This window comes from Folsomia candida, unplaced genomic scaffold (genome assembly GCF_002217175.1).
Source record: "Folsomia candida strain VU population unplaced genomic scaffold, ASM221717v1 Fcan01_Sc005, whole genome shotgun sequence".
Lineage (NCBI taxonomy): Eukaryota > Metazoa > Arthropoda > Collembola > Entomobryomorpha > Isotomidae > Folsomia > Folsomia candida.
This window is the reverse complement of record NW_019091197.1, coordinates 490,906-518,885: the sequence shown is the minus strand read 5'-3', so window position 1 is coordinate 518,885 and position 27,980 is coordinate 490,906. Positions and strand designations below refer to the sequence as shown.

The 27,980-nt window shown below is 38.2% G+C and overlaps 3 protein-coding genes and 1 long non-coding RNA gene across 4 annotated transcripts; 1 reads left to right on the top strand and 3 right to left on the bottom strand.

Annotated features, from left to right (window-relative positions):
* Nucleotides 1–548: 548 nt before the first annotated feature.
* Nucleotides 549–2,462, bottom strand: LOC110849876. The gene has a single exon (XM_022097341.1). The coding sequence runs from the start codon at nucleotides 2,460–2,462 to the stop codon at nucleotides 549–551; it is 1,914 nt and encodes a 637-aa protein (XP_021953033.1).
* A 170-nt stretch (nucleotides 2,463–2,632) lies between these two features.
* On the bottom strand, nucleotides 2,633–3,559 carry LOC110849875. The gene is made up of 2 exons (XM_035851864.1): nucleotides 2,825–3,559; nucleotides 2,633–2,776 (listed from the first exon to the last, which is right to left on the bottom strand). Exons 1-2 carry the CDS (start codon nucleotides 3,557–3,559, stop codon nucleotides 2,633–2,635), a joined length of 879 nt encoding a protein of 292 aa, XP_035707757.1.
* Nucleotides 3,560–23,698: 20,139 nt separating this feature from the next.
* Nucleotides 23,699–24,674, bottom strand: LOC110850058. The gene is made up of 2 exons (XR_002547917.2): nucleotides 24,565–24,674; nucleotides 23,699–24,165 (listed from the first exon to the last, which is right to left on the bottom strand). It is a non-coding gene; the product is annotated as an uncharacterized LOC110850058 (long non-coding RNA).
* Nucleotides 24,675–25,541: 867 nt separating this feature from the next.
* LOC118435779 lies at nucleotides 25,542–27,330 on the top strand. Its single transcript, XM_035852196.1, has 3 exons — nucleotides 25,542–26,803; nucleotides 26,882–26,971; nucleotides 27,032–27,330. The coding sequence occupies exons 1-3, from the start codon at nucleotides 25,628–25,630 to the stop codon at nucleotides 27,140–27,142; spliced, it is 1,377 nt and encodes a 458-aa protein (XP_035708089.1). The 5' UTR covers nucleotides 25,542–25,627; the 3' UTR covers nucleotides 27,143–27,330.
* The last annotated feature ends 650 nt before the right edge of the window (nucleotides 27,331–27,980 follow it).

Below are 27,980 nucleotides of genomic sequence, written 5' to 3'. Positions count from 1 at the left end.
AAACTTTCCCTCCAAAAGGAACATTTTTTCCATAATCTCTCTAAGTAATCGATCAACACAATTTAGTGCATGAGCAGGTGCCATTGTTGATTCGTCCCAAATCAATAATTTCGCCTTTTTGATTATATCGGCATCTTTACTCATCATTGTTATTCCAGATACGGTAGTTTCGTCAATTTTCAGACGAAGCTTGTATTGAGAATGGTAGGTTCTTCCGCCTTTTAAAAGATTTGCAGCAATACCGGTTGAAGCAACTGGTAGGGCATTCTCTCCTTGTCCTCTAACATGACTCAACAATGTCTTGTAAACATAAGTTTTTCCACTTCCTCCTGGCCCATCTAAAAAGAAGCATTTACTGCCATCAACCTCAGATTTCATTGCAGTTTCGATCTCAGCAAATGCTGCTCTTTGTTCGCTGTTGAGGGTAGCGTTCAGCTGTTCCCCTAATTCCCTCTCAACTTCAATTTCAGCAAAGTTAATCATATTTATTAGCATATCTCTAGGCGGATCAGGAAGTTGAAAGTCGGAACATTTATGTTCATGGCCAATCAATTATCTTGAATATCTCTCAGGGTGTAATTATCACAGCCTTCGCACGTGGATCCAGGAGGATGACCGTGAACTCTAGCAAAGTCTTCGACTAAATTTTCTCTATGCTTATTCCAGAGATCTCTAGCATCAGCGAAACCCTCGAACACGCAAATATATGCAAATAACTCTCTGAGTTGTCTTGGCATAGAGGAATATGCTGCATCGTTAAGAGTGTCATCCCAAACGCTTTCATTCATAGTAAGTCCTCTAGCCAATGCGGCTTCATAAAATGTCGGAAATATTTGTCCATTAAATGTTCTGAGGGCATCAAAAGACGTTGCCCCTGTTACGTGTAAAAGTAATAATCTCAAGAAGTACCTTTCAGTGTCTCTCATATTTACGGGATACATTCGACCAATTGTCGTTTCTTGTCCTCTTTGGCGAATCACCCACTGACATTTTGCATTAAATACATAATGCTCTGGAATTTCATGATACTTAAAATTTCGAGCTTCATGTTTTGTCTGATTTAGCTTGAACCAAGCCATCAAAGTCGAATCTCTATGTTCAGCTTTTTGAATTGCTTCGTCAATTTCATCAGGATCAAATGTGACTGATTGATCATTTGGAAGATGCACAGCCAACCGTTTAACGGTATGACTTTGATCTTGCATTTTAAATTTAAAAATTCGCCAGGCCGCTTCAGGTGGGCTGACGTATCTTGAATCGACATGCGTCTGTACTTCATCGATACTTATTTGTGCATTAGCACAATCATGTCCTTTGTAGGCATATTTAAAGAGGTATTTAACACTTTTTATAGATGCACACACTTCCACGTTAACATGACAATTGTATTTCAAACTTAAATAAGGGTTGTAAGGGACAACCCAGCTGTTATTAATTTCAGTTTGGTTGTCGAGTACCACGGTACCTAAATTTCGTCTTTGATATGCTGGATAACCATTGACATTGTTTTGTGTTTCTGATTGGAAAGGCTTTGGAAATCCTTTACAACATTTAGGTTTAAGTCCAGTTATTAAACATGGTGATCTAGATCCTGGCTTATTGCACGGGCCATGAATCATATTTTTTGTCACAACCTCAAATAGTCGTGGATGTGTATCTTTATTGGGAATTTCTGCTTTAACAATTTTGTCAATCAACGTCGCTGTTCTAGGTTTATCTTCCAGTTTCAAGATAATCAAAATGTGAGCATGAGGTAAACCTCGTTTCTGAAATTCGATAACATGCACTTTAGCCAAAACTGTACCAAAGACTTGTTTTTCGATCAAATCATCAAGAAGTTCTTTCAGTTTGAGTTTAAACACTCTAGCTACTAAATCGGGTCTATTTTTTGCTCGCTCTCCGGTTCTTAAATTTTGAACTATCTCATCCCATTTCGGATTGCAAGTCATTGTGACAAACAAATCCTCCGGTTTCCCAAACTTGCGAACAATAGTCATTGCATCTTGGTATTTTTGATTCATATTTCTCGGGCTCCCTTCAAATGTTGAGGGCAAAATAATTCTTTTTCCAGGTATTGCATCATGAGCTTCAGAAACATGATCTATTAATGATGAGTATGAATCAGCTCGTAGATCACCTTGATGGTGTCTGATGTAATTTAAATCGTTAGCCTCTGCTTTCACATATGCATCAACAAAATATTGTTGAGTTAGTTTTCCGCCGCTTAGAATCGGACTAAACTGATTTCTAATCGAGAATAAATACGAATAATACATTTTCAAAGTTACACGTTTCCGCTTATTAGTTGCTACAGGGGCTTCAGCAGGATTAAAAATTGCCAAGTCGGCTGCAAGTTCATCAGCCACTCTTGCTTTGTTTCTTCTCGTATTGCCAGTATTAATCAGGGTCAAATCTTCACCCCAACCTTGTTCCGCATTAGGATAAAAAATTGGATATGTCATCGAATCTAAATTTTTATGGAGAATGCTAATTCTTTTAGTTCCATGAACATTTTGTCCTCTTGATCTTAGGTGAACCAATAGATCTCTTTCTAGTGGGGGTTCTCCATCTGTGTTGCTAAAAATAACTGCAACTTCATTGCTCCGTTGGACATTATATCGCCTTGGATTTTCTATTTTCTATATCTCTCAGAATTTCGGTTTTGTAAAATGGCCATCGAAATCTGATTTTCTACTCGTCCTTCGCGAGCTGCCTTATCTTTCTCCTCCTGTTCAACTTCATATAACATTTTGTATGCTTTTGCAAGATCATTATGCTGCATTATATCAAATAATTTTGTCATTATGCGCTCTTTACAACTTGCGTTGGCTGGTTGATTCATTCTCTGGGCAGTAGCTTGTTCTTGATCAAGAATATAAATTTGAGCATACTTCCTAGGTTCACTCCCTTCAGGATGTAATGTTCCTGTTCTATGGTATATTTGACCATGGATTCTAAAGCAGTACGGGCCGAAACCTGGAGGTGCTCTAATTTGAGCTCCAACAGATGCAAAACCAAATGCACTATTATAGGATCGGATGTTATCAAAAAAGTGCTTTGAATCAGGGTCTGTTCCTGTCAACAATCCCTTAATGTAATCATTGGTCTGAATTTCGGGTAATTTTACTTTACCCTTATTACAACAAACAGTAAATTTTCCATCTCCTGCTCTTTCGTTTTCAAAATGAATAGCATTGCAGTCATTGCAAATAACATCAAATTGTCCAATATTGTGTAAGGGAAATTGAGACTCGTCTATTTCGTTGATTAATGCCATTCGGCAAGTAGCTTGTATTCTGCGATCAGCTGCATTAATTCGATTAGTTCTCCGCCGTTCTAGCCTTGCTAAAGTCTCGGGGACAGTTTCGTTTTCCCTAGATTTTGCATAACTTCGGGAGTTCGTGAGATGTCGAGCCGCAGTCTGCTCTTCGCTTTCATTTTCTCTCTCTAGTCGCTTTCGTGCAGCATCTTTTGATCGTTTAGGCGATGGTGCACCCATGTCATTCTGGGACTGCGAAGCATCATCTCTTACAACGAAGGTCTGTTTCCTTCTGCTCATTGTTACTAATTCAGTCCGTTGTATAGATTAGGAAATTAATTAATAAATGACCGAAGCCTCTCAATGTTGGTCTCAAAGTTAGTCTCAAAGTTGGTCGAAGCCTCTAAAAGTTGGTCTCAAAGTTGGCCGAAGCCTCTAAAAGTTGGTCTCAAAGTTGGCCGAAGCCTCTAAAAGTTGGTCTCAAAGTTGGCCCAAGCCTCTAAAAGTTGGTCTCAAAGTTGGCCCAAGCCTCTTAAAGTTGGTCTCAAAGGTGATTGACGCCTCTCAATTAAAAAATCACCGAAGCCTCAAAGATGGGCGAAGAATGAAAATGAAAGGGACTGGCCTCAGGGGGAGCGTAGGCTGGTAATTAAGTCTCAAAATGTGGGGGAGGAGAATGGAAACTAAGCCACTTCGGCCTAGGGTGTAGCGCAAGCTACAGTCGTCGATCCTTAAATTTACAGATTGCTTTTAGTATCAAATTGTAAACAAAATATTTAGCCCAGCAAAAAATAATCATAGAACAGATACTCACTTTTAGCTTAGCCTTAGTCTTAAGCATGTATTAGGCTAAGATGACACACAGGGATTTATTATTCCTATAATATAAATGCAGTTAAATTTAGTATGATGCAAAGGGACAATCATAAAGCTGATGATTTATTTATGAATCACTTACCTAGTGGAGACTACGACGGAGCAGAAAGAAGCCAGAGGATTTGGAAGTCACAACTGCTGTTGGCAGTGCTGTGGAACGATCGACACTGCAAAATATGAACTATTGTAAATACCACTTGTTTGATCTTTATAAAAATTGTAAACAACAATCGTAGTTTTAGATAGAATTCAATTCTTGCCTTATCCGTCCTGAAATGAGGGAAATAGGAGCAATGCGAGACTTACAAATTTGAGCGCGAGTTTTGATAATCAAAACAAAAGTTTACAAAATTCGATTAATTCGGCTATTAACACAATTTGTTCGGAAAGATAATGCTTGAACAAACCATAGAATAGTTTGTAAACAATTTATTATTTTAACTCACCTTGAAAACCCGAAACGAAACGAAATTTCTTTTTCCAAAATTGGCGCCTGGGTTATTGCCTAAATTGACGATTAATTGGCTGGAAATACTTTGAACATCAATTTCAAAGTCAGTGTGATAAACAACACAAATACTTTTGAAAACAAATGCGTTATTTTTTTTGCTGTAGAGCGGAACAAAATTTCCACACAACCATTCTCGATAAAGGTACGCGAAGTGACCTAAAAACGTGCTAGCAGTGCGTTGAAACGTTTTAGTCGCTGTCACACCTTTGCATAACGTTTTGGGAAGAAATGCCAAAATCACCATCTAGCGGCGAAAAATGCAACATTGTACCCCAAAAAGCCGATAGGTGGAGCGGGCGAGTAATTTGGATAATTATTGGGCAATGCGAGACACATGTAATCAAGCGCCAAATTCAATTGTGGACACGACCCGCTGCACAATTCTTGGTTCTGACTAGTCTCTTAAGCCCGCAATGCGGGCTCTAAGCAAAACGATTTCATTTAGTTTAGCGATACAAATTCCTGCTGAATAATTGTTACACATTTACCTTCACACAGAGCAAAGGAGCGTGGACTTGATTGTTACGTTTCATAGCACGATGTTTAATAATAGAGTTCACAACTCTATTGGTGTGACAACGAAAAACGTGCTGTCACGACTCTATGGTTGTGACCAAGAAATTCGTTCAGTCACGACTCTAAAGGGGGTAACCACGAAAAACGTTCAGTCACGACTCTGTGGGTGTGACCACGAAATTCGTTTAGTTACGACCCTTAAGAGGGTGACCACGAAAAACATTAGGTCAGGACTCTAAAGGGGGTGGCCACGAAAAACGTTAGATCACGACTCTAAAGCGGGTAACCACGAAAAACGTTCAGTTACGACCCTAAAGGGGGTGGCCACGGAAAACGTTAGGTCACGACTCTAAAGGGGATGGCCACGAAAAAACGTTAGGTCACGACTCTAAAGCGGGTAACCACGAAAAACGTTCAGTTACGACTCTAAGGGGGGTGGCCACGAAAAACGTTAGGTCACGACACTAAAGGGGGTGGCCACGAAAAACGTTAGGTCACGACTCTAAAGCGGGTAACCACAAAAAACGTTAGGTCACGACTCTAAAGGGGATGGCCACGAAAAAACGTTAGGTCACGACTCTAAAGCGGGTAACCACGAAAAACGTTCAGTTACGACTCTAAGGGGGGTGGCCACGAAAAACGTTAGGTCACGACACTAAAGGGGGTGGCCACGAAAAACGTTAGGTCACGACTCTAAAGCGGGTAACCACAAAAAACGTTCAGTTACGACTCTAAAGGGGTTGACCACGAAAAACATTAGGTCACGACTCTAAAGGGGGTGACCTCGAAAAACGTTAGGTCACGACTCTAAAGGTTGTGACCACGAAAAACGTTCAGTCACAACTTTAAAAGTTGTGACCACGAAAAACGTTAGGTTACGACTATAACGGTTGTGACCACGAAAAACGTTTGGTCACAACTCAAGAATGCCATTGTTCTAACGTTTTAAGAACGTTTAGGCACTTAAAGCAAAAGCCCGCCTTCTAGCGCTGAAAAACAGCCAACATCCGATAGGTGGCGCTGGTAGGTAATTAAAATTAGTAAGGCACAGGTCAAGTGTCCATTATACAGTGGGGCACAGAGGTCACAGGTCAAGTATAGGGAGCGTCCATAAATCACGTGATCGATTTTTGGACAATTTTGACCCCCTCCCCCTCCCTTGGTGACCGGTGGTGATAATTTCGCTACCCCCCCCACCGGTCACGTGACAGAATATGATGCTCAAATTAAATCATGTTGTCCGGCATAACAATATTTTTTAACTCATTAATCAAATTAGAGCTACACTACACACATGTGTAAATAACTATTTAATACGCCAGTCGGACATAAGAATTTAAGTCGAAGCAAGTTTCCAAATATCCAAAATGAAAATCAAATTCATGTAACGTGCCCGTGGTATGCCAAGAGAGTAGTTTATGTATAACTCTCATGACATTTATTGGCATATACAAAAGTTAAAAAAACTTTACTCATGTCACGTGACATCTGACCATCTACCCCGCCCCCCCCCCCCCCCCCCCCCCCGTGATATTTGGTGACAAATTTCAGACCGCCTCCCCCCCTCTAATCGATCACGTGATTTATGGACGCTCACATAGTGGATGTGCCCAGGTCACAGGTCAAGTGTCAACTTCGTTTAGTGCCAAGTTTAGGGATTGTACGCAGGTCAAATGTCAAGTCCAGGGGGTGTGCCCAGGTCACAGGTCAAATGTCAAATCTAGTGGGTGCGCCAAGGTCACAGGTCAAATGTCAATGCCAGGCGGTGTGCCCATATCACAGATGAAGTGTCAAGTGTAGTGGGTGTTCCCAGGTCACAGGTCAAATGTCAAATCTATTGGGTGTGCCCAGGTCACAGGTCAAATGTCAAGTCTAGTGGGTGTTCCCAGGTCACAGGTAAAGTGTCAAGTTTAGGGGGTGTGCCCAGGTCGCAGGTAAAGTGTAGCGGGTGTGCCCAGGTCACAGGTCAAGTGTAGTGGGTGTTCCCAGGTCACAGGACAAATGTCAAATCTAGTGGGTGTGCGTAGGTCACAGGTCAAATGTCAAGTCTAGTGGGTGTCCCAGGTCACAGGTAAAGTGTCAAGTTTAGGGGGTGTGCCCAGGTCGCAGGTAAAGTGTAGCGGGTGTGCCCAGGTCACAGGTCAAGTGTAGTGGGTGTTCCCAGGTCACAGGTCAAATGTCAAATCTAGTGGGTGTGCCCAGGTCACAGGTAAAGTGTCAAATCTAGTGGGTGTGCCCAGGTCACAGGTAAAGTGTCAAGTTTAGGGGGTGTGCCCGTTCATTTGATCAAGTCTCGGCAGATCCAAAGGGTGCGTTTCGTTGTTCTCGTTTTCGTCAACGTTTTGACACTTTAGGGAAAAACGCCCTCTAGAAACGAAAAATACAACATAGTGCCCAAACTGCCGCTAGGTGACATTAGCTTGGACAATGTGAGACACGTGTGTAATCAAGCCCCAAGTTCAACTGGTAACACACACACACACACACACACACACACCACTGCACGATTCTTGGGTCTGATGGCATTGTTCTAACGTTTTAAGAACGTTTAGGCACTTAAAGCAAAAGCCCGCCCTCTAGCGCTGAAAAACAGCCAACATCCGATAGGTGCCGCTGGTAGGTAATTAAAATTAGTAAGGCACAGGTCAAGTGTAAACTATACCGTGGGGCACAGAGGTCACAGGTCAAGTGTAGTGGGTGTGTCCAGGTTACAGGTCAAGTGTAAAGTATAGTGGATGTGCCCAGGTCACAGGTCAAGTGTCAACTACGTTAAGTGCCAAGTTTAGGGATTGTACGCAGGTCGCAGGTCAAATGTCAAGTCCAGGGGGTGTGCCCAGGTCACAGGTCAAATGTCAAATCTAGTGGGTGTGCCAAGATCACAGGTCAAATGTCAAGTCCAAGTGGTGTGCCCATGTCACAGGTCAAGTGTCAAGTACAGTGGATGTGCCCAGGTTACAGGTGAAGTGTAATGGGTGTGCTCAGGTCACAGGTCAAGTGTAGTGGGTGTTCCCAGGTCACAGGTCAAATGTCAAATCTAGTGGGTGTGCCCAGGTCACAGGTAAAGTGTCAAATCTAGTGGGTGTGCCCAGGTCACAGGTAAAGTGTCAAGTTTAGGGGGTGTGCCCGTTCATTTGATCAAGTCTCGGCAGATCCAAAGGGTGCGTTTCGTTGTTCTCGTTTTCGTCAACGTTTTGACACTTTAGGGAAAAACGCCCTCTAGAAACGAAAAATACAACATAGTGCCCAAACTGCCGCTAGGTGACATTAGCTTGGACAATGTGAGACACGTGTGTAATCAAGCCCCAAGTTCAACTGGTAACACACACACACACACACACACACACACCACTGCACGATTCTTGGGTCTGATGGCATTGTTCTAACGTTTTAAGAACGTTTAGGCACTTAAAGCAAAAGCCCGCCCTCTAGCGCTGAAAAACAGCCAACATCCGATAGGTGCCGCTGGTAGGTAATTAAAATTAGTAAGGCACAGGTCAAGTGTAAACTATACCGTGGGGCACAGAGGTCACAGGTCAAGTGTAGTGGGTGTGTCCAGGTTACAGGTCAAGTGTAAAGTATAGTGGATGTGCCCAGGTCACAGGTCAAGTGTCAACTACGTTAAGTGCCAAGTTTAGGGATTGTACGCAGGTCGCAGGTCAAATGTCAAGTCCAGGGGGTGTGCCCAGGTCACAGGTCAAATGTCAAATCTAGTGGGTGTGCCAAGATCACAGGTCAAATGTCAAGTCCAAGTGGTGTGCCCATGTCACAGGTCAAGTGTCAAGTACAGTGGATGTGCCCAGGTTACAGGTGAAGTGTAATGGGTGTGCTCAGGTCACAGGTCAAGTGTAGCGGGTGTGCCCAGGTCACAGTTCAAGTATAGTGGGTGTGCCCAGGTCACAGGTAAAGTATCAAGTTTAGGGGGTGTGCCTGTTCATTTGATCAAGTCTCGGCAGATCCAAAGGGTGTGTTTCGTTGTTTTCGTGTTCGTCAACGTTTTGGCACTTTAGCGAAAAACGCCCTCTAGAAACGAAAAATGTAACATAGTGACCCAACTGGCGCTAGGTGACGTAAGCTTGGACAATGCGAGACACGTGTGTAATCAAGCGCCAAGTTCAACTGGTAACACACACCACTGCACAATTCTTGGTTCTGATGATATAAATTTTGCGAAGCGATTGCCATTTAGCAGATATTTTTCGAATTGGTACAGAGGATCCATCTGGGTGTAGAGGAAGAACACAGGGAAAATGTAGGGGTAAAGGGTAAAAACTGTTACAACTGAGTTTAACGATATTCCTAAAATGTCCGGGGTTTTATCCTGGATCGATAATTTTGTACCATCTACTGCAAAGAGACAAATGCTAGTTTTACTTTTTAGAAAATTTGTAAAAATGTGATTTTATAGATTTACTGTAACGTATGACTCATTGCCATAATGGTCAAAATATCAAGCGTAAGAAGAAGCATTTAGAAAAATTAGAACTCACGGACAAACTGACTTTAAACTTAAACACTCATGGCCATTTTAGTTAAAAATTTTGTTCGATCCACTGTAAATAGACAAATGTTAGTATTACTTTTTGTACAAGTTCTACATAAATACGCAGTTTCATGGATTAACTATGCATAATGTGCATGACAATATGACTCATCCCCAAAATCTGCAAAATCCACACATTTTACACAATTGCTCAGCTCTGGGAAACTTTAACAATTCTCTACAAGCTTGTAGAGCTGGTTGTTACCAATTTAAAAAAAAATATGTATACACTCCAGATTTTCATAGTTTGTGAAAGATGAAACCTCAAGTTTTAGAAGTCTTCAGAAAAATGCGAGCTCATCGAAGCTGGCTTTGATGAAAAAATCCCCGGTATTGTGTAAATCAACTTACATACTACCCACAAACTTGTCCAGAATTTTAAATACGTTCAAATTCCTAAAAATGTGTTGACTACACGATTTTGGTGATGAGTCATCAAGTTTTATGTTAATTTCATACTTGAAATTATTCGGTCATTCAATTGGTTCAAAACCTCGAAAAAGGGGCCCATTTCTCCTCCCATGAAAAACGCGACAAGGTCACCCAAGCAACAAAACCCGCTCGTCGCTAGAAATATTGCCACCACGGCGAACTTGGTCAACGGAATGGACACAAATCCTTGTACCTGGGCAAACACTATAATTGCACAGGGGACGAAAACAACTGTGAAAAGTAATGTCACAGATATCGCCCAAGGAACAAGTTTAACCGACATGGGATTTTTCGTGTATCGTTGTTTAACAGCTAATCAAACTCGATAGGATAAGTCGCCATGAATCGAAACTGATTTTGGGTTCTCTCTAAGGCGCGCCACATTAGCGGTGTGAGACTCATTGTAGTGACAAAATTTAGGATCAGAAAAAAAGTTTCTGGCCAATTTTTTATCACTGGCGTTTGAAGAAGTCAAGCAGGTTCGCTGGATACAGAGCGATCGTGAAATGGAAAAGGTTTAGTTGGTATTACTTAGAAAAAACATTTGAAACACGTATGTATGTATGTATTTTTATATGCTTAATTACAACGCTGGTCTGTAATTACATATCCCCAACCCTGTAATTTCTATCGAATAAATTACAAAAGATTAGTTCCCCAAATGTTTATAGTATGGGCAACGTTAAGTCGCTGCTCGAGTCCAGAAATGGATACGTTAATTTGTGTAGCCTGGGTCTCACCAAATTGCATCCTATGTATGTATGTATTGGAATATGGGTTTTTACTTGGAGAGTTTTTTCAAAAGTACATAGTAATATGTGTGAATGCAAAAAAAGTACGCAGGTAATTAATATTGTAACACATAAATATATATGCAATTATAATCGAGATAATTGCATGCGCATGCAGACTTTAATATATACATAATTTAAATTTAAATTTTACATAATTACATCCAAAGCCTAATATGTTTTCAAATATTATATTTAGGTACACATAGTATTACTGTACGTATACATACGTATAAATTAAATGTGGACAAGCGCATTTATTTTAGGATTAACATTTAGAGATGGACTTATTTAGCGGCACACGAAGCCTTACTATTCAAAAATCAAATCAATTCGGACACTGCGTTTAACGTTAACAATAACCAACTAAGTACATATAAACATTATCTATTCACAGGAACAGGTACTCCACATATTCCTTAGGAGAAGTCTATAAATTACATAAATACAACAGGAAGAGGCTGAAAGCCAATATTTCCCATGGAGTATAATTTACTGACAAGGAAACATACCGAGGTGTCCAACGAGTTAAGGGTCGACACCTATACCAAAATGACCACAATGCATGACTTGTTAGACAAACTGAAGGAATTTCCGAGTAAAATTCACTTTTCGTCACGTTGTGACGATATTTGTGACGAGCGCATGACCATCGGGTTGCCAAAGAGGGAGAGGTCGGCCGCTGAACGATCAGGTCGACCACAGAGAAGCGTCGTCGTCTCCAAGTAGTCTTCAGAGAGTTCGAATTCTTTGAAATTTTGAAACCATTTTGAAATTTTGAAGAAATTTTGAAAACATTTTGAAATTTTGAAATTTTTTTTGAAATTTTGAAAAACTTTTTGAAATTTTGAAACAATTATGAAATTGTGAAATTTTTTTCAAAATTTCAAAATTTCTTAAAAATTTCGAAATTTCTTCAAAATTACCAAAAGTTTTTCACAATTTCTTAACAATTTCAAAATGTTTTCAAAATTTCTTCAAAATTTCAAAATGTTTTCAAAATTTCTTCAAAATTTCAAAATGGTTTCAAAATATGAAAGAATTCGAAATCTCTGAAGCGTGACGTGAAGACGACGACGCTTCTCTGTGGTCGACCTGAGCGTTCAGCGGCGGACCTCTCCCTCTTTGGCAACCCGATGGTCATGCGCTCGTCACAAATATCGTCACAACGTGACGAAAAGTGAATTTTACACGGAAATTCCTTCAGTTTGTTTAATAAGTCATGTATTGTGGTCATTTTGGTACAGGTGTCGACCCTTAACTCGTTGGACACCTCGGTATGTTCCCTTGTGAGAGATAACACTGCATGTCGTACAATTATTTGTAAAAGCAGCATTCTTATGAATGACTTGTTGATGGCCGTGCTTTATTAATACGATACGATTATGTTCTCTCTGTAAATAATCTGTATCATAATGTAATCATTTTAGCTTAATGCAATAGTAAATGTACACTCTGCATTTTAATCAATCTGTTCTTTTAGTCTTACCTAGCTGGACAGGTCAAATATCCATCAGCTGGTATTTGCAGTTAATTATTAGCTCACCCTGCGTAGCATGAGAGCTATTGAATTCCTCTTGTCCGTCCGTCCGTGTGTTCACGAGTTTTTTGCATCAATTGGTGCTAATTAAAAATCCCCATGTCCATTCTTGGACATCTTAATCGCACCATTGATATCGAACAATCAGTGACGCAATTGGTGCGAATCAATTCAGAAAATCCATTGGTAAACGACTAAAATTTTGAAATTACTAGCACCGTTAGTACCGAGCAATCGGTTATCGAAAATGATACGAAATAATTGGGATAATCTATGTAACACGCACCAAAAGTGCAGAATAACTGGAAGAAATAATTACGCAATTTTGATCTATCAGTATGCAAATGGTGCGACTCAATTCGGAAAATTGATCGAAAAGGACTAAAATTGTGGATTATGTAGTACTGTTAGTATCGAACAATCGGTTCTGTAAAGTAATGCGAAACAATTGGGACAATCGATGAAAAATGTACCAAAAGTGAAGAATAACGGGAAAAAATAATTTCACAAATTTGACACCAAGATTTCATGGATTCGAGACAAAAGTCGAAATTGTGTCAAAAGTAAATATTTATTTTCTTGCGTTGTCCTACACTATTGGTGCAAAATTATATGATTATGATGTATCTAATTTCACTGATTATTTTGCACCAATGGTGCAAAATTGTATAAAACTTATGCTCTTATTTTGTCGGCTTATACCGCACCTTTGGTGCAAAGTTATAGTCAAGTATTTAGGGTGACCTACTTCTAACGTTACTACGGTTTATTTTTCTCTATAAATTCGATTATTACAACTGGTTGAGGAAGCTTTCTTATATTACACGACCTACCTAAAAATCCACCCGTTTCGACAAAAGTGCCGAAATCGTATAACTCAACATAGCATATTGATACGTCGTCTTTGTAGATTTTTTCAAATAGTAAAACTCATGCTGAAATAACCCTGAACGCAGTCTTAAAACCTGCATACTTTTCAATTTTTTACTTAGCACCCTTTTCCTCGATTTTGGCACTAATTGCAGACACCCCTCCCACTTGGCGTGCGTGACCCAGTCCGACTCAAATACTGAAATAACCATTGGCAAGAAAACCCAAATTACACCCGCGATTATTAAACTTCCCCCGGGAAAGAAGAGATATAGCGGCATTTGAATGACATGCCACATTTTTAGCGTTATATAATTAAAAGCGATGCTCAACACTAATCCGGCAAACATTATAACAGCGGCCATCGTTAGATGCGCGTCATGCATGGCTTGTAAAACTATTTGTAAGGTGTTATGACACAAAAATGTGGACTTGGCGACCCGTTCAGTAACCCAAATCCAGGTAGCGGATTTGTCCAGGTTTTTGATTATCGTCGGGACAAGAAACGTCGCGATGGGCATACTGGTGTCACATAACGTCCAAAAGCGACAGATTTGAAAGCAAGATAAAATAAATAGGAATCTAAAATATGATATGAATTTTGCGAAGTTACTTCCGTTAGCAGATATTTTTCGAATTGGTAGAGTGGATCCATCTGAGTGTAGAGGAAGAACACTGGGAAGATGTAGGGGTAAATGGTAAAAACTGTCACAACTGCGTTTAACGATATTCCTAAAATGTCCGGGTTTTTATTCTCGATCGATACTTTTGTTCGATCTACTGTAAAAAGCCAAATTTTAGTATTACTTTTTGTATATTTATGTAAATACGTTGGTTTATGGATTAACTATGCATAGTCTGTGTATGAATCTATGACTCATCGCTAAGATCACCCAAATCAATAAGTCTTTAACAATTTCTCAACTCTGGAAATTTTTTGACAATTCTGGACGCCAACCTTGTAGAATACTTGTTTCCAATGTTGCCAATCTTTACAAAATACAAACTCCAGATTTTGACAGGACGAAATCTCAACGACTTCAAGAAGTCTTCTGAAAAGTCGGAGCTCATTGAAGCAGGCCCCCAAAGAAAGTCCTCGCTATTCTACTAATCTTCACTTACTATATCTATACTAACCAAAAATTTGCACATAATTTTAAATACATTCTAAAGACTAAAATGTAATGATTTGACGATTCTGATGATGAGTCATCGAGTCTGATATTTATTCCTTACTTGAAATTACTCGATCATTTAGCTGGTTTAAAACCTCAAAAAATGGAGCCATTTCTCCTCCCATGAAAAACACAATAAGGTCACCCAAGCAACACAGCCCACTAATCGCAAGAAATATTGCCACCACAGCGAACTTGGTCAACGGAATGGAGACAAATCCTTGTACCTGGGCAAGCACTAAAATTGCACAGGGGACGAAAGTAACCGTGAAAAGCAATGCTACAGATATCACCCAGGGAACAAGCTTAACAGAGATGTCATTTTTCATGTATCTTTGTTTAACGGGATCAAACTCGATGGGATAAGTCGACATGAATCTAAACTGATTTTGCGTTCTCTCTAAGGCACGCCACATTAAGGGTGTAAGACTCATTGTCGTGACGAAATTTAAGACCAGAAAGAAAATTTCTGACAAATGTGTTATCACTTTTTGCAGAAGTCAAGCAGGTTAACCGAATACAAAGCGATCCGTGGAATGGAAAAGGTTTAGCTGGTATTAGAAAAAAAACATTTAAATAACGTACATATACATAAAAGTACATATTATGTATTTTTATATGCCTAATAACAACGCTGGTCTGTAATTACATACCCCCAACACAGCAATTTCCACTGAATAAATTAGAAAAAATTAGCTCTCAAATGTTTGTAGTATAGGCAACATTGAGTCCATGCACGAGTCCAGAAATGGATACGTTAATTTGTGCAGCTTGGGTTTCACCTTATTGCATCCAATGTATAAATATTTATTGGAATATTATGAGCTTTTAGTTAAAGAGTTTTTTTAAACGTTGTAATATGCACGTCAGAGGTGAGTTGGATATCCATTTGTTTGGATAATCCATCATCCAATCCTATCTAGCTGGATTTGGATGGATTGGATTATTTTATTTCGAGTTGGATTTGGATGGATTGGAGTTTTAGGATAAATGAGTTGGATTTGGATTGATTGGATTTTGGATAATAATTACCACTTTTGGTTTAACCACTTCACCCCTGAGCGACGCATATTTTCATACCTTTCACCCCTAGCAACGTGGAATTTTTTCTTCCCTTGACCCCGGAATTTTCACCTACTGCATGACGTTAATTACTAGGAGATGAATTGAAAAATGGTGTTCCCACCGGAATTATTCTGGACAGTTTTTTTATGAAAGTTGATACGAATAACCATTTGGGAACGGATTTTGAGTTGTAATTTGCATTTGTGCATTTTTTCGAGCACTAATGTTTATAGCCGAGAATAGCCAACACGCCGAATTTTAAAAGTGATTGTAATTGCATGGAAAGTTAAACAAACATTGAGTAATACTTACATAATAGTACGTAAATTCGAAAAAATCGATTATCGCGCCTCAAGCGCCCCAAAAGCCGATTTGGGCGGGAAAATTAAACTTCGCAAATCTTGCTTTCAATTCGTTATATAGGCTATAATTAATTTAGTGGTTACACTAAAACATGTAAAAATTGTTTCTTGTACATCTAGCTTGCATAAAATTTACGCACACTTTGGGAGGGAAGACCAAAAGTTCTTGAAATGAGTTTAAATTGACAGCAGCGGGAGTGATTAATTGTAGCATCAACTTTTCTAAGCCAGCCTTTGGTGAATAGAACTCAAACCTAAGCGGAAAAATTAAATGCTATTAATTCCGGGCAGTCGCTTAATTTTCCCGCCCAAAGAGATTTCACCAAGTCCAGATGCGTAATAATTAATTTTGACGTATTTTGTCCGACTGGCAATATTATTTGTAGCCTATAATATTAATTTCATACAATTCACCGAACGTTTAGTTTTCCCGCCAAAAACGCCCGTTGGTGCGTTCCAAATCCGAGAGAAACAATTTCTCTAATCTTATCGGATAGCGCTGTTGAAATAGGTGACGAAAATCCCATCAAACAGGAATTTTCAAAACAGGGCGTATAGGCTAGAAATAGCCACATGGCTATAAATTGTTTTTGCCATCATTTATAACACTGATTCCGAAGAGGCAATTCATCTTCCCGTCCAAAAAAGGGTTATTGTCTCAAAACTATACTTTCCTGGACTTAGAAGGGCAATGACCTAATTTTTTTTCGAATACGACACATAGTCGTAGGCCGGCGTGAACGGAAAATACGCCACATAGTCGTATCCGTTGTCAAGGGTCAATACGACACATCGTCGTATTCCGGTGCCAAGGGAACTTACGCCACATGGTCGTATTCGGTGTAAAGGTCAAATACGCCACATAGTCGTTACAGGGGCGAAGTGGTTAATTCGACATAATGCGTGACGTAAATAAAGGTAAGAATTTCGAATTTCGAACCGTTTTATTCCTGGAGAAGATAGTTTAACCCGTCTAACAAGGGACACTCACGACCTGTCGTTTGAGTCCAGGGTACCCACTATGTTTTTTAGAATCTACTAGGACTCCAGATGAAGGATTCATTCATATTTCCGTGTAAAACTCATCCAATCCATGGATATGGATTGGATTGGATAATCGGAGAACTGGATTGGATTGGATAATCGGAGAACTGGATTGGATTGGATGGATTTTTGGTTGTGGAAAAATTATGGATTGGATTGGATGGATTTTTGGTTGTGGAAAAATTATGGATTGGATTGGATGGATTTTCACTGTGACTTTCTGTATAGAAATCATAACCAGGACGTTATGTCAATCTTAATATTTTACAATCCATGTATTTATCTACTTATATTTTTAACTTAAAGCAAGCGAGAGTATTGCTTGTTTGGTCAGTGAAAGGAGGGTCAAATTCACTAATTAGTTTTTGCCTGTCGATTGGCGGTTGTATAAACTAGTTCTGTTATATTAAAAATATACCGAAATTTAACAATGGGCGTGTATATGATGGTAGTCATTTTTTGAATTATAGTTTTGCTGATTTTGTAAATATTATATCAATGTTTTAAAACTGGATTATATTGGTTTAATTTAAAAGTAGTGCTGGATAATATAGATTTTTTGTGTGGATTGAATTTTTAATGGCTTAAAAGTTGTGGATTGGACTGGATATTTTTTTATAAAATTTCGAATGGATTGGATGGATTGGATAAATCCAAATGGATTATGGATTGGAAGGATTTTTTTTGGACAAAACTAAAAATGGATTGGATGGATTGGATAAATCCAAATGGATTATGGATTGGATGGATTTTTCGTTTTGGTAATCCATTTCACCTCTATGCGAGGTGTGATCTATATGTAGGTGAGTCGGATATCCATTTATTTGGATAATCCATCGTCCTATCCTATCCAGCTGGATTTGGATGGATCCGATTTTTTAGGATAAAATGAGTTGGATTTGGATGGATCCGATTTTTTAAAATAAAATGAGTTGGATTTGGATGGATTGGATTTTTTAGGGTAAAATGAGTTGGATTTGGTTGGATTGGACATTTTCAGGATAAAATGAGTTGGATTTGGATGGATTGGATTTTGGAAAATGACAATCCAACTCACCTCTGATGCACGTATGCAAAAAAGGTACTCAGGTAATTAATATTGTAAAACATAAATATATTTGAAATTATAATTGGGATAAATGCATATGCATAGACTCTAATATACATATATATAATTTAAATTATACATAACGACATCCTAAGCCTAATATGTTTTCAAATATTATATTTAGTATTAGATCGTCTTACTCAATACATACGCATAAATTAAATGAAGACAAACTCATTTTACTGATTAATTAATTAATTAATGTTAATATGTACACTATTTTGGCCATTACAAAAAATAACGCTAAAACTTCAGTTGACCTCGATGAATTTTGTTCAACGTGTTCCGTACACCATTGGCTAGCCAGCCAATATCGCCATTTCCACGAATTATTTATAGTTATCCAGGATAATCCTCTTCAACTACTGAAGCTTTTTTCCAAAAGACCAAAAAAACTGCAGCTCGTCTGAGATGAAGCCATTGCAAATACTGTTAGGTAGAAGCGTATGCCGTTACTTGAATTATAAAATCATGGCCACCTTATCTCTTCATTTCATGTGGTAATTTAAATTTTACCAATCTACCAAAAATATCTACAAAAAAAACGATTATTATTTTTTGTATTACACGCCCCACCTAAAAATCCACCCGCTTCGACAAAAGTGCGGAAATCGTATAACTCAACAAAACATATTGATACGTCGTCTTGGTAGATTTTTTCAGATAATAAAACTCATGCTGCAGCAATCCCGAACCCAGTCGTAAAACCTGCATACTTTTAATCTTCTTACTTAGCCCCATTTTCCTCGATTTAGCCACTAATTGAAGACAACCCTCCCACTTGGTGTGAATCACCCTGTCCGATTCAAAGACTGAAATTACCATTGGTAGCAATAGCCTAATTATACCTGCAATTATTAAACTTCCCCCGGGAAAGAAGAGATATAGCGGCATTGGGATAACGTGCCACATTTTTAGCGTCACATAATTAAATGCGATGCTTAACACTAACCCGGCAAACATTATAAGGGCCGCCGCTGTTAAGTGAGGGTCATGCGTGGCTTGTAAAACTATTTGTAGAGTGTCATGACACAAAAATGTGGACTTCGCGATCCGTTCAGTAACCCAAATCCAGGTAGCCGATTTGTCCAGATTTTTGATTATGGAGAGAACCAGATACGTTGCCATGGTCATGGTGGTAAAGCATATCGTCATGAAGCGGCATATTTGAAAGCACGTCAAGATAAAGAGAAATCTGAGATAATTAACACATTTGCCGATGCCATAGTGATTTAGAATATATTTTTCGAGTTGGCAGAGAGGATCCATCCGGGTATAGAGGAAGAACCCGGGGAAGATGTAGGGGTAAAGGGTAAAAGCTGTGACAACTACGTTTAACGATATTCCTTAAATGTCCGGGTTTTTATCCTGGATCGATAATTTTGTACCATCTACTGCAAAGAGACAAATGCTAGTTTTACTTTTTAGAAAATTTGTAAAAATGTGATTTTATAGATTTACTGTAACGTATGACTCATTGCCATAATGGTCAAAACCAGCACATTTATAACAATTTCTCGGATCTGGGAATTTATGTTAAAATTTTGGAAGACCAGAGCAAGTCGTTGACATTTTTTTGAAAATATACATTCCAACTTTTGGCAGTTTTCGAAAGAGGAGATATCAAGCGTAAGAAGAAGCATTTAGAAAAATTAGAACTCACGGACAAACTGACTTTAAACTTAAACACTCATGGCCATTTTAGTTAAAAACTTACTGCCTACAAATTTCCCGTCCATAATTTTAAAATGACCTCCTAGAGCCGAGAAATAACTAGAAACGTGTTGATATTAACGATTCTGGTGAAGAGTCATCAAGTTTAAGGTTCATTTCATACTTGAAATTATTCGGTCGTTCAATTGGTTTAAAGTCTCAAAAAAAGGAGCCATTTCTCCTCCCATGAAAAATGCAAGAAGGTCACCCAAGCAACATAGCCCACTCGTCGCTAGAAATATTGCTACCACAGCGAACTTGGTCAACGGAATAGCGAAAAATCCGTGCACCTGGGCAATCACCAAAATTGCACAGGGGACAAAGACAACGGTGAAAAGTAATGTTACGGATATCGCCCAAGGGACAAGTTTAACCGACATAGGATTTTTCCTGTATATTTTCTTTACAGGATCAAACTCGATGGGATACGTCGCCATGAATTGAAACTGATTTTGTGTTCTTTCTAAGGCACGCCACATTAACGGTGTGATACTCATTGTAGTGACAAAATTTACGACATGAAACAAAATTTTTTATTTTTTTACAAGTCGAACAAGGTCTCCAAATACAGAATGACTTGTGAAATGGAAAATATTTTAGGTGTAATTTCAACAAAACTTTGAGCGTATATATTTATATTAATATGTTTAATATAACAACGATAATCTGCAGAATATGTAAATATGTAGCATTTTATGGATTCCAAGTTATGCTGATCTATTATTACTTAAATACGTGTATGTCTCCTAAACCCCAGCAATTTCCCTTGAATAAATTGGAAAACGAATTATGGGCGGTATTTCGTTTCTGCTTAAAATCAGAAATGCTTGCATAAATTTGTGTAGTTTGGGTTTCTACTAATGACATACTACCGTTAAAAATGGGTTTTTGAGTAGGAGAATTTTTTCATAGACATGTGTATGTACATATGCAAAAAAGGATAGTATGTAAAACCATATGTAAAAGGCAGTATGTAATTATAATCCGGATAATTACGCTTATACGTATGTGGACTTCATATACATGCAAATCAAAATCATAATAATTGCATACACGAGTCGCATCAAAAGCCTAATATGTTTTTGAGTATGATACATATTTACTTGAATATCGTTTTACTTTATACACATGTAAATAAATACGTATAAATAAAATTAGAACAAATGCATTTAATTTCAAGGATTAGGATTTAGAGATGCCCGCAATGCTTTACTATTCCACACTCAATTCGAGAATTATGGACGCTGCGTTTAACATGAGCAGCACTTTGTGGCCAGCCATATATAAGATCTATACGTATGTATGTATGTAAGAAATTTAATGTAAGCAATATTTAAATAGTTGGAAAACGCTCATTTTTCGCTTTCATGATAACGACCGTGTGAAAACGCTCAACTACGCCAAAAGGCACAAATACCGCTTGAAAACTATACGTCTTCGCGAACTTGAGGTGCCTATTTAAAATAAAATTTGCCCAATTTTTCAGCACCTACGCATATGATGTCCAAAGAGTTGCTCGATGAAACTGGCCCTAAGTTGGTAAAAAATTATCTGGGTTGAATATGGTCTGCGTCCCCATTGTAAGTAAATATGTACATAAATACTTAAAAGTTCAATATTTCTGTCCATGTCGAATACAATTTTAAAACGTGATGATAGATAACGTGATGACGGCTGATGGAAATCAGTTCACATTTAAGCAAATAGTTCTGTAGGTATGTACATTTTCATTAAATGAAAATATATTGCCTAGAGTAAATTACAGGGGTAAAATTTTACAGGGTAGAAGCGCCTATCCGTATACAATTAGATATATGTAAATATGCATGTATATATGTACTTTGCAATTTCTGAAAACACTAGTTTCAAAGTAATACGCGTACATATTTATGTACATCTGTACGCGTCGAGCTACATGCATAACATACTCAATTGTGTACCTATTTATCCTAAATGTCCCCGTTTAGTACTAACTTACATTGAAAAAGGCAACTACATACAAATCTATTATAGATAGTTTAAACCCTCCCCCTGAATTTAGGAAGTACGAAACCCAATAAAATTCACAAATTACATACTATTATTATTACAAAACAAAAATATACCTAGAAACATATTTACGTACCTAAACATCTGATTTTTCTGAACGTTCCAGTCTATAGAATTTGCAGCTTAAAAAACAACCCATAACGGTGTCGGTAAGCGTAATTTCTTATACAACAGTTAGGATTGAGACGCCATTTTTTTAAATTAATTACAATTAATTGAAAAACTTCCTGCAAATAAACCTTCAAGTACGTATCTACACACATTCTTAAGCAAAAACTGAATTCACTTGTATGTAATACATTCGTACACTTCACACTAAAAAATTGAGTAAAACAACATGATTAGTGACGAAACGTTAAAACTTCTCGTCCGCCTGATCAATTTGTGTCGCTCATCGGGTGCAATTCCTTACTCGTGGGACGCCAAGAATCACCGCTTTTACTTTACGAATCAATCTCTGCGGAAAACTCGGCGGTGGTTGGGGGCGCAATTATTAATTCTGCTGTATGTCGTCGTGCGGACAATTTTTGTCAAATTTCAATCGCACGATAACAATTTTGCTTCGTTTAACTTTTGCTTATCGATAGTTTTCGCGCTAATGCTGCAGTCATTGGTACGAGCGCCACCTGCTTTTTTTCCTAAAAAGTTTGTATGTCTTATAAATTCCGGGTTGCGTTTCACTCAAGGCTACCAGGGTAAGTTTGTTAAACACATACAATGTTAACCCATAGATGAATTTTTGCACTTGTTATGAAATTCTGCATAGCACACTGAATTGTATACACTCTTAGAAAACTGGTAAAAGTCAATACTGACCAGAGTACATGTACATATTTACGTAAGTATATGACTCTAACAGCACGGTAATTACGGGAACTATTAATCCGGTAGAAAGTTATTACCAAATCAATACCAGCCCGGAGTACATATGTGACTCTACCGGATGCTTTACAGTGTACCAGAATTTGAAAATGTTCACCCTAATATTTCAATATTTTTCAGCTAATTGGTACCCCAATCTGGACCTGTCCACCTCTAAATGGAACATTTTCACCATATTCTTCTTCAAAACGTGCTCCGTTTCAACATTTTTAGGATTCCTGTCCACCACCTGGCTCTATTTCGTTTTTCCCAACATGCCCCCCTTTCCCGGTGACCTGTTCCCCCCGCAAAATTATTACTATTATCTCTGCTACCTTGTGGTCGGTCTGTTCTACCCGTGCTATCTTTTCATGGTCTGGTCCACCCTACTTTTCGGCGCCTGCATTACGCTCGTGTTCATTGCTGGTCTAATCCCCATTTTGACCTGCGACTTTCGCGGTGATCGGGCACCTCCGACGGGTCAAAACATTGAAGAATTACGTCACGTGGAGAATTTTACCCGTTTTTACCGCCAGGTGGAGCTCATTCATAAATTATTTCTGGAAAATTATGCGATAATTTTAATCCCGATACAATCCTTGGTTGGGCAATACGGTCTAATTTGTAATTATTCCCTAATTTCGCAATGGGATGGGATGGATGGCGCCACGAAGGTGTTTTTGCTCGCACAATTTGTCGCAATTCAGGTCGCGTGGTACCTATTTTTAACTTTGAGCGGGTGGTTTCACGATAATTCGGTGAAGGTGATAAAATCTTGGAAGGATTTGAGGGTAAGGAACGAGTGGGAGGGGAAATTGATTGGGAAGTTTAGGAAATCGTGTAAACCCATGTATATCGGGTATCCGGGGGTTTTTCGGATAAGGTATGTCACGGTGTTGAAGCATTTTCAGGGATTGACGAGAGGCACGTTTAGGATGTTGATTGCGTTAAAGAAAACTAAATAAAGTTATGTACATAAGGTGGAATATTTCTGTAATTGAGTTTTAATATCGCTCTACCCCTGTGTATTTAAATGTATGTAAATAAATTTCTAAAGTGACGGCAATTTTGAGACAAATACAACTTTTGATACTTTAATGCTAACATAATTTTTGGTCATACAAAACCTTGAACTTACATAAGTTATTGTCAAGCATTAGTCTTTTGGTGAAATTAGATATTATGCAGGCAGATTGTTTGCTTCAATTTACTCCGAATAAGATCAATTTTTCGTTTTAACTAGTATCATATTTTTCCGAGTATTTATAGCTTAACCGGAAGCTGTATGATTCCGATGGGGTCGCGTAGTCCCGGTCGGTCTTGTATAACCAGGTGGACAGAAAAGTCCCCAGAATCGGCATACTGGAGGAATAAGATTGAAGCCTTGACTGCCCCACATTGGCAGATTGAAGAAGAAAATCTTTTCCTCTTGTTTCGTGGGGACCGCTTGGAACTGAAATTATGTTTGTAAATTTACTAGGTAACACATTCCTTCAAAATTGAAAATTTGAAATTATGACAATGGAGATCTTTCAGCGCATGCGTCAAAAAATCGCAAGTTTAATTAATTGGAAATTTAAAAAAACATTATTTGCCAATGCTAAGGTTTGGTAGAGATATTTGCATTCGAAGAGAAGAAACATCGCAGTTACGTTACAAAGTATACCATTTGTCAATTTTAGGGCCCCTTTGCTCCTCTTTGAATGCAAATATCTTAGCCCCATATGAGCATTGGCAGATTGTATCATGAAAATTTCACAATAAAATGTGTGCCCTATTTACACTAGTTGGACTAAGTATCGGAGACAATGTGCAGGGAGACCTCCATTTTAATTACTAGATCACAAGTTACCCCAGCTACAAGAAGAACTGCGATGAAGACGTATTGGACCAACATTTTGCAATTTTTTGTACGCGACTAGTTTGTTAATTGTCCAGGTTGAACTTGATTAGTGATTCCAGGAGAATTAAGGTCACCAGTTTTTATAACAATCGACACAACGTCATAGAAACCAAACAATAATTTCGTAATGTTTGTTCAGCTTTTTAGGATTTATGAAATAAATTATATCGTTTAGCCACAAAATTGTTTTATTTATTTAGAATAAAATGTAATTTCTAAAGATCAATGTCAAACGGACATGCCTGTTAAGTTGACATTGGAATGTCCTCATCAGGAGTCCTCTTTAGGACGTACAGACATATGTATGTATGTGGGCATTATGTACCAATGCATGTATGCCTTTTAAATTATTTGCACAGCTTGTTTTCAAAATTTTGGGCACGTGTAAACTATGAAAACATGGGTCACTGAGAATTTATTTTCAAGGACAACATTTGTTAAATTCTGGAGTTATTGTGAAGCTTTGTTTAATTCGGTTCAGTTAATGTTTGCCTATCAACAGGTGCAAAAACGTTGGATGCCTGCACCACAAGTAACCACATGCGTGGGGATGATCAGAGAGTGCATTGTGTTTTTCGAAGAGGGATAGCATTTCTTCAAGTTTCAAGTAGTTAGTAGGTTAAGGTATATGTGAAAAAATCGGGTGTCCAATCAGTCACCGTGGAAGCGTGGGGACAGAGGAACAATGTCGCCAAAGGTGTTCAATGATTCTAGTATGACTTCTGTAGTGCAAATATTTACGACAATATGTATTAAACAGTCTCAAATTTATGACTCGAAGACTTTCATACTCGCTGAAGAGAAATATTTATTGAGCTTAGGCGCAACCTAACCTGCTTTCGAAAGGTCATTCGATATGACGCAATCGATAGCAAACTAGTTTGTTAGATAAATAAGTCAGGTGGAAAATTGCAAATATCAATTAGTCGATTTTTCTTAATTATAAAAATTAATGAGATTACATAGTGCACTAACTCGATATTCGAGACACGTTTGTCCATTACCTACCTGAATGTTTACCAGCATTTATTCTCCAACCTCACAATTAAAAGTTTCTCGCAAAATCTCTTTCGTCACCATGGACCCAACTTCTGTCGAAAATTTACTTCTACCAATACTAAAATATCCTCTCCTCGGGGTCCAAATAATCGGCTACGTCCCACTAACTACGGTACAAAAACCAGTAGAAATCATCTTTAAAATAAAATCCTCACCACAACTTAGCAAATCTTTACAGTTCTGCTGGCTCGGAATTCCAGTTCTCGCACAACTTTTCACTTTAGTCGCTTTTTCTATCTTTTCCTACCTTTTCTTTACATCAGACCAGCAAAAAGGCGGATTTCACGTCCACCAATACAGCCAACTGTCCACCGATTTCATCATAGTTTCTTCGATGACCTTAATCTCTCTCATTAACGCGATAGGGAGCCGCATCCATGGATTTTTCACGGTTCGAGACACCCTCGAATTTTGGCGTATGCACTGTCACGAGTTGGCAAAAATTTCTAAAATTTGGACACATCCCGAATTTACAGATTTACTACGAAAACAAGTTCAATCTCAGTTTTTCTGGACAATTTTTTGTGTATTTTTCCCAATTTTTACCATTCCATTCTTTGATTTGATTCTTTTCAATGCTTTTGGCGTTTCGAGTTTCCGAGTCTCCGGGTTAAGGATGGTTGTCGAGATGGACTTCAGTTTATTCTTGGGTATCATTTTCTGGATGTACTTCACATATTTGCACATCCTCCTAAGTAACTGGATCACATTTTTCGTCATGGTTTATAACCTCGTGTTAAAATGTGCGATTAAAGAAGTTGAAGCTTTAAGGATGAGTGACGATCTGCAAGATTTCGTCAGGCTTGAAAAGATTGACGATGTGACCCGATCGTACGACGTGGTTCTGGGATTGGTGGACTACTTTAATGAAAAGCTAGGTGTCAGATTAGTGTGCGAAGTTGTAAATAGCATCGCCTGGGTCTTGGGATGCACGTATTATGCCATAATTTCGTACAAAATGGGGGAAATTGGTAGCATGCTGACCAACCTGTTGGCCGGTGGTATGGCGATTAGGAGTTTGTACACGTACGGAGACCATGGTGAGACGTTGGAACAAAATCGGATTATCTTGGTGAAACGGTTGTGTGACGTCAAGGGGACAAACTTGGGGCCATGTGGGATGGAAAAGGTTAAGTTTTGTAATTAATGTCTTATTTATGAGGGAAAACTTAAATGTCTAAAATTTTGGATATGTAAATTTTTTTAGTTGAGGTTTCTTAAAGAGAAGGTCATCAATTGCAAGTTGGGTATCACCCCGGGAAAGTTTTTCACGCTGAATCGCAGCTTTGTGTTATCTGTAAGAAGGTCATGGTAACATTGAAAAAGTAGTGTTAATAATCGTTTTTTATATCAACAGGTTTGGTCTGCCCTTTTCACTTTATTAGTCGTAATGGCACAGTTAAGAGATTCGGATGAGATGGGAAGTGCGAATGTGGGGAACTCTATTGTGAATGCTACTGTAAGGTAGACAAACAAATCTGTATGATTGATTGATTGATTGATTTATTACAATGAGATTCCCCAATTCTGGGATGTAACATCTCAAGGGAGCAGAGTCATATATTACAAACACATAAAAATGAAACAAATCTTATCTTATTCCATATTATCTAACAATACAAGCATTTCTCTCATTCTCGTTTCACATTGCATATTTAAAAAATGACTTTTGATTTGCTTCTTTAACAAGTTAAAAGAGTTAATTAACGCACTTGTTAATACAGACAAATATGCATATGTCCTTAAATAAATGAGTTTAAAAAAACCTGAGGCACTCCTGTTTTTTCAAGCCATGCATAATTTTAAATCTACATATAGTATATGCTCAAAGGTGTACATATCTACATACATAAATACGTGTGCTTGAATTAAAGGTTTCCGCATTGACAAATAAATATGAATTTACAATAATTTATTGTTACATTGAAAAAAACTTTCGGAGAGACTGTTCGTACATTTTTAACCTTACAGTTTTAAGATTAGATACAAACTTACATACATTAATAAAACTTAAATCAAAATCGAATAGCAAATTAAATATAAAACCTGCAATGCGTGCAAATTTATTTTTGTTAATCCGAGTTGCAAATGCTCTTTAGACGGGAATGCGAAGAGGACACTTTAGTAGTGCATTCCTCTCACTTTTCCATGCCAAACAGCATTAATTAGCTCATTAATTAGTTCACTCATATGGCAAATTGCTAAGTAATATCAATTAATATATCCCACTTTATTGACCGGTTGGGTGGAGTATACCTCAACAAAGTACAAACATACATGCATACATACACCTCGATTATAAATAC